General features: G+C 44.6%; 1 protein-coding gene across 1 annotated transcript in view; it reads right to left on the bottom strand.

The window, feature by feature from the left end:
* Positions 1–1,090: 1,090 nt before the first annotated feature.
* Positions 1,091–11,295, bottom strand: part of LOC127574289 (mediator of RNA polymerase II transcription subunit 30-like) — a 61,269-nt gene continuing 51,064 nt past the window's right edge. The window contains exon 5 of the mRNA XM_052023172.1: positions 1,091–1,222. Coding sequence (XP_051879132.1) covers positions 1,100–1,222 — 123 coding nt within the window. The 3' untranslated portion in view covers positions 1,091–1,099. The remainder of the gene's footprint in view (positions 1,223–11,295) is intronic.

Below are 11,295 nucleotides of genomic sequence, written 5' to 3'. Positions count from 1 at the left end.
TCAGTTCATCATTGTGATTGTTAATAGTGGATCAGAAGGAAATCTCTCAAGCACGGCAGGCAGACAGTCTGCTGATATTCGGGAGATTGTGACGTGTGGTCTGACTTCAGTAACAGCTGAGTAAGTCATTTCATGATGTCAGGCCATTTATATTTGTAACAGGGCTCAAGGTTGATGCAGGTGGTGGTGACTATGTTTACATATGTTTACATAACCTTTTGAAGTTTTGACTTACTGCTCCATAAAACATCAGGACTGGAACATTGTCTCATCTGTTAAATACTTTTAACCAGAAATTGTGAATGTAAAAGGAATTAGAAAACCATTTGATCTTGGACCAGTATTTTTTATATAACATAAAGCATTTACAAAATATTTTTAATTCAGTTGATAAGTTTTTGAAGACAGCTCATAGAACCAATGAGTAATATCTTGAAAACTCTCTGTCTTCACATTCTGGTACCCTTGTTCCATTTTTTCCACAAATAGTAATATGATACCAATCCATTTGCGAATGGGGGAAGGAGAGCAAACAAGACCACTTGTCTTCCTCAGTGAAGTGGCCAGAGTGAGCTTGCAATGTTCCAGTTTCAGTGGGGTTAATCGGAAAGAGGGGTGAACCAGAGAAAAACAAGGATTCAGAGCTCAGTTTGAATCACTAGTATACAGGTGCTCTTTTCCAACTTCCGTCACGGGATCATATTACCAAGTGGACAGAGGTATAGATTTAAATATGTGCTCAACCTCTCTGAAGAAATACCACATTTCCACTGACTCCTGGGAATCTGTGGCCCGTGACCATTCAGACATTCAGGATAGTACTGAGAATCTTGAGGCCGTGTATCAGAATCAGAGTGCAAATCAAGTTTATTATTACTGACATATGACGTGAAATGTGTTGTTTTGCGGCAGCAGTACAGTGCAATGACATAAAAATCTATAAATTATAAATAAGGAAATAGTGCAAGAAAAAACAGCAATAACAACGTCGTGTTCATGGCTTCATAAACACTACCTTCAGAAATCTGATGGCGGAGGGGAAGAAGCTGTTCCTGAATCGTTGAATGTGGGTCTTCAGGCTCCTGTACCTCCCCCCTCCTCAGTGGTAGTAACAAGAAGAGGGCATGTCCCGGACGGTGAGGGTCCTTAACGATGGATGCCGCATTTGGAGGCTCCATACCAGGCGGTGATGTAACCTGTCAGAACGCTCTCCACCGCACACCTATAGAAATTTATAAGCACACAGAGATCTTGTATAGCAGTGGAAGGATTATTCCATTTGATAAAATACCCAGTTGCCCTCCCCATCAGGCACCTCGTGCCCCCTAGTGGGAGAATCTGTCATTCCCATATCGACCTCAGAACCCACAAAACCAGAGTGAAAGAAAACATCCCCAATCCTGAAGGAATGCCTGAGGGGATAAAAAGCAGATAGTTCTGACAGTCAGCTTCGTAGGCTTGGAGTCAGGATCCGGTCCAATCCTCAGCTGCAGAATGGGGAAATGAAATAAAGAAAGGACGAACACATAAATGAGGAAGGAAAGCATTTTGCTATCTGTTGGTCCTAACAAGATGATAAGAGGCATAGATTAAATAGACAGTCAGAGACTTTTTCCCAGGGCAACAATGGTTAACATGAGGGGACATAATTTTAAGGTGATTGGAGGAAGGTACAAGGGGGATGTCAGGGGTAAGTTTTTTTTACACAGAGAGTGGTGGGTGCGTGGAACGCACTGCCGGCAGAGGTTGTGGGGGACATTTAAGAGACACGTGAATGAGAGAGAAATGGGGGGGGGGGGCGATGTGGGAGGGAAGGGTTAGGTAGATCTTAGAGCAGGATAAAACGTCGGCACAACATTGTTGGCTGAAGGGCCTGTACTGTGCTGTAGTGTTCTATGTTCTATAACCTTTTAGTTACATGATTCTGCATTTAGATTAATAATGCTGTTATTTGTATTCAACTTTTGGAAGAATTTGTAATAGTTACAGAGATCCTGATACCAGTTTTAAGCACTCCTTCCCCCTAACTATTCCCCTCTCCCCTTCAACCTGCCCATTCCAAATACCACAAAGTTCTTTGCTCCTCTACCAAGTGTTTCCAATTCTCTGATTTAGGCATCAAGGATAAGAATATTCTGACTTCCTCCATTGTAGTCAACAAGCACTACTTTGCAAGAGTGGGTGGCTCAGTAAATAATATGGATGGGAGCATAAGGTTATAAAGGGCAAAGTGACTGGGTAGAAACGCCACAGACTGTTCAATGTAAGTATGGATGTTAAGAGCAGTTCGGAGCGCTTCCCAAACAATGGGAACCTGAGAGAGATGGAGCAGCATAAAAATCCCAGCATCCAAAAATAGTAACAATTAAAACAGTAATTACTCCAAAAGGGTGGAACCTCTGCTACAATTCCATGAAGCTCTGGTTGACTGTTGCATTCAGTTATGGTCACCACTTCTCAGGACATTTACACTGGTCCAGGGAAGGGTGTAGCCAAGGTTGCCAACAGTCCCCTTTTGTTTGGGATCCTGAATCTAACAGGTAACTTGATTGTCCAGTGTGGTTTTGGTGGGAGATGCCAATTTTCTCTTGTAGTCAACAAAAGGGCTGGGGGTGGGTCTGCATCATGAAAGAAGCATTCAATGGCATCACCACACTGTTTACAATGACCTTAGAAGCCCTATTATTGATGATCAAGATGACCACATGGAGTGAGGCTGTGGTTGCAGACCTGAGGGAGCAGGACTTGGGTTACTCATTTTCTGAGGGTGCAGTGGGTTCAGTTACTGGATTAGTCATGCAGAAACCCAAACTAACACGCCAGAGACCGATTCCCACTCTAGACCATAAGACATAGGAACAGAATTTGGCCATACGGCCCATCAGGTCTGCTCAGCCATTCGATCATGGCTGATTTATTTTTCCCTCTCAACCCCATTCTCCCGCTTTCTCCCTGTAGCCTTTGATGCCCTTACTAATCAAGAACCTATCAACCTCCGCTTTGAATACACCCAGCAACTTGGCCTCCACAGCCGTCTGTGGCAATGAATTCCACAGATTCACCACCCTCCAGCTAAAGAAATTCCTCCTCATCTCTGTTCTAAAGAGACGTCCTTCTATTCTGAGGCTGTGCCCTCTGGTCCTGGACTCTCCATCTACTGGAAACATCCTCTCCACGTCCACTCTATCCAGGCCTTTCAATATTCAGTAGGTTTCAATGAGATCCCCCCCCCATCCTCCTAAACTCCAGTGAGTACAGGCCCAGAGCCATCAAACACTCCTCGTATGTTAACCCTTTCATTCCCGGGATCATTCTCGTAAACCTCCTCTGGACCCTCTCCAATGACAGCACATCCTTCCTTAGATATGGGGCCCAAAACTGCTCACAATACTCTAAATATGGTCTGACCAACGCCTTATAAAGCCTCAGTTTTACATTCTTGATTTTATATTCTAGTCCTCTCGAAAGGAAGGCTAACATTGCATTTGCCTTCCTTACTACTGACTCAACCTGCAAGTTAACCTTTAGGGAATCCTGCACTAGGACTCCCAAGTCCCCTTGCACCTCTGATTTCTGAATTCGCTCCCTGTTTAGAAAATAGTCCACGCCTTTATTCCTTCTACCAAAGTGCAGGACTTCCATACACTGTATTCCATCTGCCACTTCTTTGCCCATTCTCCTAACTGTGTTACATTCAAGAGGGAAAACAAGAAATCCAAGACTTGCTCAAGATTGGGCGACCGCTTCGTCGAGCACCTTCGCTCTGTCCGCCGCAACAGCCAGGACCTCCCGGTGGCCACCCACACCAATTCCACATCCCACTCCCGTACTGACATGTCTGTCCACGGCCTCCTCTGCTGCCACGTTGAGGCCAGACGCAGGTTGGAGGAACAACACCTCATATTCCGCCTTGGGAGTCTCCAACCTGATGGCCTCAACATCGATTTCTCCAACTTCCGGTAACCGCCCCCGCCCCCCCAGTCCTTTGTCTTCACTTATTCCTGTGGCTCCCTTCCCCCGCCTTGATGACCTGCCCATCTCCTCTCCTCCCCTCCCCCATCCTTTATTCCAGGGTCCACTGCCCTCTCCTACCGGATTCCTTCTTCTTCAGCCCTTGGCCTCTTCTACCGATCACCTCTCAGCTTCTTACATCTTCCCCCCTCCGCCACCCACCTACCATCCCCCTCTCACCTGGACTCACCTATCCCCTGCCTGCGTGTGCTCCTCCCCCCTCTCCCCACCACCTTATTCTGGCTTCTGCCCTCTTCCTTTCCAGTCCCGATGAAGGGTCTCAGCCCGAAGCACTGACTGTCCATTTCCCTCTGTGGATGCTGCCTGACTTGCTGAGTTCCTCCAGCACTTTTTGTGTGTTGCTCCAGATCCCAGCACCTGCAGAATCTCTTGTGCCTCACGACTTGCTTCATCCCCTTTGATTGCACTCTCTATTTTATTTCTTTGTTGAAATTGCCTGATTTAAACTGTATTATTGAAATGTAAACAGATAAATCCTTGAGATACAGCTGGGTTTCAATCGTCAGGGCTCTGTATTTGTTTGTAAATTAAATTACTTAGAGTACTTATGGTTTTAACTCAGCAATGTCTGACCATGTAGTGTTACCACTGAGTTTGGGCATGAAACCAAACTTTTTATAGTGCTGGTTATTACCACCTCATGAATTTCACAGTCTTTCGGGAAATCAAAATCTCCAGGACGATGAGAAAAAGGAGTGGTTAAACTCACTAACCCCAAGAGTTGGGGATCAGGGTGGGGGGGGGGGGGGGGGGGTGGGAGGTGGGAGTGTGGAGGGGATGAAGTAGAGAACTGGCCAGCTGAGGAGAATACAGCAGAACGCAAGAGAAAAACCGAGAGGACGGAGTGGCCTGGGCAGTGCTGGGGCAGTTCTGAGGGTCGGGAGGGCCGAGGGAATGTCTGGGGGTCAGGAGGTTGGAGGAGGCAGGAGCAGTGAAGCAGAGGGGATGTGGTGGACTCAAGGGCTGGGAAGCGGAGGGAGGTGCGAGAGCTGGAGGGATGCTGGAGGTTGGGAGATTGTGGGAGGGGCAGGGGATGGGGAGGTGGTGGGGGTGGTACGGTGATGGAGACCGGGGAGAGTCTGTGGATTCGGAGGACTGGGTGGACCAGAGGTAACAGGTGGGATGGGGTGGGGAGGGACTGGAGATCGGACGCTAGGGAGGGCTGGGGGAGGGGGCAGAGTGGAGGGTGGGATTGGACACCAGGAGGAGTGGTTCAGGGCTCCGGGAGGTAAGGGGAGGGGGAGCTGGTGGCTGCAAATGGTGGGCTGGGGACCACAGGGCACGACGTGGAGCGCCCACTTGCCGCTGCCCAGACCAGGGCCGGGGGGAGGAGTGGTACCAGGCACCAAGGAACCCTCCCCCTCCCCCACCCCTGCCCCTCCCTATAGGGATTAGCAGGTTAAGACCCTGGCCACAACAAGCCTCCCATTCACACACTGCCAGGAGTATTGACAACTCTAGAATGGCGCCGCTACACCCGCTGGCTGACTGAAGGTGACGTACGAGTGGATATTCTGTTCCTCTGAAGGTAGGAGATCACTAGGTTATCTGATTAAGTGTATAAGATGATTTCACGTGACACATGGCAAAAAACTTATTGTGGGAGAGCCCAGAATGAAAGTATAGAGGCAGATAGTCTAGGGTGTACATCAGGAAACCCTCCCCACGGAGATCAGTGGGGAAAGGTGAAACCTTCCCCAGGGAGATGCAGAGATGAGGTCACTTGAAAACTTCAAAACTTACAGTAACACACACACACAAAAAATGCTGGAGGAACTTCAGCCAGTCCTGATGGAGGGTCTCGGCCCGACTGTCCATTTCCCTCCATAGATGCTGCCTGACCTGCTGAGTTCCTCCAGCATGCTCAAAATTTACAGTAGAAGAGTTTTGTTAATGGTTCATGGGTCCATCTGGTAACTAAACAAAAAAGTATCAGGTCATACGGTCTTTTTGTATTTATTAGTTAATAAAAATGAGTAGACGGTGATAGGTTTACTGGAGGTGGAAGATGTGGTGAAGTCTCTGGAAGGGGTTCTAACCAGACTTGGCAACATTGTCGGTTACAGTGACCATCGTGGATGCGGCCTCCCGCCTATTGATGGGGGGGGCGGGGGGGGGCACCAGTGTTTCACATCATTTTAGGTGGTTGACATTTATTTTGTGGAGACTCGTCTGCTGGTACCATGTTGTCTTTTTCATTGAATGGACATTGTCACCACTGCAGTCCCAGTGCTGAGCCCACTGTGGAAGTGTCAGGAATCAGAGGAGAGTTTACATGGCACTCCTGAAGCTCAGACCCACTGGTCCTCCTCCACTTTGAATGGTCAAGGGTCAGGCATTTCCAAGAGATATTGGGGATGTTGCATTTTTCCATGGATTGTAAGAGCATCCTTGAATCCTTGGGTTTTCTCAGCACAGAGAGAAGAAAAGCTGCCCATTAAAATTTAAGAAGGAATTGTTACTTAATTGTTACCTAAACATTAATTGCTTTAATTTTCATTTAAGAGGGAATTGTTACTTAAATGAAAATGAAGGCAGTCATTGTTCAGGTATGAATTGAGTTGTCCCATTGCTACTTGTGGTAGTTTGCTGTGCATGAATTGAGTGCTGACCTTCTCCTTCTGCAGTCTCATGGGGTCGGGGATGATTACTTTCACTTCATTTCTGTGGGTTCTGAAATGACTGATGAGGCTCACAGACATGCCACAGATGGGACAGGAAGGGGTGGTGGATGGTTTGACATGTGGTGCACTCCTTTCACTCTCTGCACTGGGCTTCCGTGAGCTACTAGAGCGTGGACTCGGGGTTCTCGCTTCCTGAGTGCTTCTTCTCGACCTTCAGCTGTCATAGAGGTTCCCAGGGCATCATGAAGGCTTTGAGAACATTGTTGAATGGTCTCTTCCATCCACCTGGTGATCTCAGTACAGTACTTTGGAAGTCTGGTTCAGGCATGGCAATGGTGTGGCTGATGAGTTAAGACCTCAGTGCTGGGCATGTTGACCCTGGGGAGGACATTTTGATTTTACAATTGTGCTAACACCTCCGAAGTATGTAAATCCCTTTCCAACCTCATGAAGTCATCAAAAGTGAAACAGAAATGTGAGTCTTTTATGATAGCACCATTACATTTAAATGTTAATTCCAAATACAATGAAATTGAGTCAAAGATTCCAGAGCAATTTCCTTGTTATTAAATGAAAACACTTGCTCCCCCCTTTTGTTTTTATTTGGCATTGGTTTATTATTGTCACTTGTACCGAGGTACAGTGAAAAACTTGTCTTGCATACCGTTCGTACAGGTCGATTCATTACACAGTGCAGTTACATTGAGTTAGTACAGAGTGCATTGAGGTAGTACAGGTAAAAACAATAACAGTACAGAGTAAAGCATCACAGCTACAGAGAAAGTGCAGTATAGGTAGACAATAAGGATCAAGGTCATAACAAGGTAGATCATGAGGTCAGAGTCTGTCTCATAGTATAAGGGAACCATTCAATAGTCTTATCACAGTGGGACAGAAGCTGTCCTTAAGCCTGTGGTACGTGCCCTCAGGCTCCTAAAAAGCTACTTTGCAATTATTTTTTTATTTTGCAGTTTGATTTTTTTTTATTTTACGATTTGAACTCATTTTTATGGAAATGATATTAATTATTATCTTACAGACAGTAAAACAGGATGTTTATTCTCAGCAGAAGCAAGCGGTAATGTATAAAACAATTGTCCAGTAGACTGGGCAGAACCTTCCTTTAGATACGTGTTCAGCCTATGCCAAATTACGTGGCTTAGTAGCAGCTCCAATTGTCCTGTTGTCTTGAATGGACAATGACAGCTGTTGCTCCCAAGAGAGATGGCTGTCAGAAAGGAGGAGAATCAGACTACTTTTTATTAATATTGCACTGGGAGACAACATTTAATGGTCTGACATTGCATGATCACTTAATATACCACAAAAGTTAAGGCTTTTCCTTCCGATGCAGAAGTTTACCAGTTTGAAAATTCTTAATTATTACCTAACCATCTCACTGAAACTGAAAATTAATGTTTACACCGTTGGAGTGTTATTCCTTCAGATTTTTATTATTGTTGAAGATTTTTAATACGTTTTTGTTTCCTGTCTCTGCTCTCTCTCGTTTGCCCTGTGAGGAGAGATTGAGTCACCTGAGACTATACTTGCTGGAATCCAGAGGAATGAGAGGGGATCTTATAGAAACATATGAAACTATGAAAGGGATAGACAAGATAGAGGCAGGAAGGTTGTTTCCACTGGTAGGTGAGACTAGAACGAGGGGACATAGCCTCAAGATTCGGGGGAATAGATTTAGGACGGAGATGAGGAGAAACTGCTTTTTCCAGAGGGTAGTGAATCTGTGGAATTCTCTGCCCAGGGAAGCAGTGGAGGCTACCTCATTAAATATATTTAAGACACAGTTAGATAGATTTTTGCCTAGTAGGGGAATTAAGGGTTATGGGGAAAAGGCAGGTAGGTGGATCTGAGTCCACGGCCAGATCATCCAAGATCTTATTGAATGGCGGAGCAGGCTCAACGGGCCAGATGGCCTCCTCCTGCTCCTATTTCTTATGACCTTAATCCCATATTTCATTATTTTGCTTTCTGTACCCAATATGCCAATTATATGGCTTCAGGTTCTGCATGGAACAGGAGGAATTCTTCAGCCAGTGGGCCCCAGAACACCCTGAAAGAAATTTATACCCTTTTGTTCCCAAATTACTGTGAGTTCTAAGTCAAAAGCCTATAGAAAGTATATGGGCAAGTGTGAGTGTTACAGTGCCAATCATTTGCTGTCGACTGCATAATCAGAATCAGGTTTATTATCACTGACTTGTATGTCGTGAAATTTGTTGTTTTGCGGCAGCAGTACAGTGCAAAGATGTAAAAATGATTATAAATTACAAAATAAATAAATAGTGCAAAAAAAATTGAGGTAGTGTTCATGGGTTCATGGACTGTTCAGAAATCTGATGGCGGAGGGGAAGAAGCTGTTCTTAAATCATTGAGTGTGGGTCTTCAGGCTCCTGTACCTCCTCTCCATGGTAGTCCTTGATGGTGGGGAGGGTTGTGCCTGTGATGGAGCTGGCTGAGTCTGCAACCATCTGCAGCCTCTTGCGATCCTGTGCATTGGAGCTTCCATACCAGGCTGTGATGCAACCGGTCAAAATGGTCTCCACTGTACATCTGTAGAAATTTACAAGAGTCCTTGGTGACAAATTACCTCAAACTCCTAACAAAGTAGAGCTGCTGGTGTGCCTTCTTTGTGATTGCATCAATGTTTTGGGCCCAGGACAGATCCTCTGAGATATTGAGGCCCGGGAACTTGAAGTTGCTCACCCTTTCCATCACAGACCCCTCAATGGGGACTGGTGTGTGTTCTCCCGACTTCCCCTTCCTGAAGTCCACAATCAATTCCTTGGTCTTGCTGACGTTGAGTGCGAGGTTGTTGTTGCGACACCACTCAACCAGCCGATCTATCTCACTCCTGTACGCCTCCTCGTCGCCATCTGAGATTCTACCAACAACAGTGGTGTCATCTGCGAATTTAAACCTGATTCTGAAAACCTAATACAGCCCTTTCAAGTTATTAAAGTGACAAACTGTGGACATAAAGAGAAGAAGAGAGATGCAGACAGAACTGTTTATACAGGTAATAATGTAGTAACAATGACCAAAGAGAACTGTGTGGCCCAATAGCAGGATTCATTGAATAGTCTTGTTGCACGTCATTGAAATCATAACAGTGGAAGGAAATAACATCATTCTCATTTAAAAGTCAGGCATCATTAAGCTTAATCCATATTTGGATGCTGTTCCATTCATTTTTGACGTTAACCTTTCTATTAATGCTTGCCATGTAACCCTAAGATTAAAATATGCAGTCCTTCCCAGTGATTTTACACAATTTTGTACCTGTAATTATTCACATTAATTACCAAGAGTTAGATGTACAGTACATAAATGCACTTCATTATTATCGAAATTGTTATGTCTAGGATTTTATTGCTATTATCTAGAATACTTATCTTTCAACAGAAAATATCTGCTGTAACATTATTCATAACATTTAGAAAATAATATGTAATTGAATGGAGAATAATTTCTAGATTTGAAAGTTTCACATTGCAAACTAAAAATGCTGCAATTACACAGGGAGAATCATGGAGTAGAAACCATCCTTTCGACTTCAAGTCCATGCACCCATTGACACTAATCCCATTTTTTCCTGAAATTCTCATCAATTCTCCCAGATTCTACCACTCATCCACATACTAGAGGCAATTTACGGTGGCCAATCAACCTACCAATTCAGATATCGTTGGGGACTGGGAGGAAACCAGAGCACCCGGAGGAAGCCCACACAGTCACAGGGAAAATGGTCCAGCTCTACACAGACAGTACTAGAGGTCGGGATTGAACCCAGCTCACTGGAGCTGTGAAGGAGCTATGCCACTGTGCTGCCTATGTGCCATATCTGGATTACGTCCTCCTTCAGTCCACACACAATCCACGCACTTAAAATGCTTCTTCCATCAGTTCCACTTATTCTGGGCAACAAACCCAGTTCTATGCTCCAATCTCACATGACAAATTCTACCAGATTTATTTGTTTGCGTACTTAAAAGATTCTGTCCAGTGGACATGCAATGCAATATTTTTTTGCAGTTTCAACTCTCTCTTCCCACCCCCCTCCCCCCCAGTACTTCAATAAAGTGAATATTACCTTTTGATCAATTTATGTTCCAAATCATCCATACAAGGTAAAAAGCCAAAATCACTAGAATCATTCTGGCTGCAAATATAAACTTAGATGCCATACAGGTCAGTAGGTGAGCTTTCTCCAGAACTCTATATTCATCTTTGAATGTAATTTAGAAACTAAAATGTAAATGTACATTCACGCCTACAGCTTTACCAAGTAGCTACACAAATAGCCAAAGAAACAGAGTGTAGGATGTCAGAGGAAAGTACCAACAAAGAAAGCAGGATTAAAATGTGCAGACTTTACACAAGTCACCTTTAGGTTTCCAAAAGGAAATTGCAATGGATAGTGCTTGATTTCATAGCTGCGTGTGCTAAAGCAAAGGAACTACAAAATAAAAGTGATTTTTTCAATGACGTTTAATGCCAGTTGAGAATTTAGCTGACAGTCTCATGGAGCTTAAAGCAGTTTTATGATTGTTAAGCTGATTTAATATTGACAATCACAATGAAAATTTTGTACATTACATACCTTATCTTCAAACCATAC

The sequence above is a fragment of the Pristis pectinata genome, chromosome 9, assembly GCF_009764475.1.
Source record: "Pristis pectinata isolate sPriPec2 chromosome 9, sPriPec2.1.pri, whole genome shotgun sequence".
Lineage (NCBI taxonomy): Eukaryota > Metazoa > Chordata > Chondrichthyes > Rhinopristiformes > Pristidae > Pristis > Pristis pectinata.
Note: the sequence above shows the minus strand (reverse complement) of the source record. Positions and strands in the feature narration are given on the sequence as shown.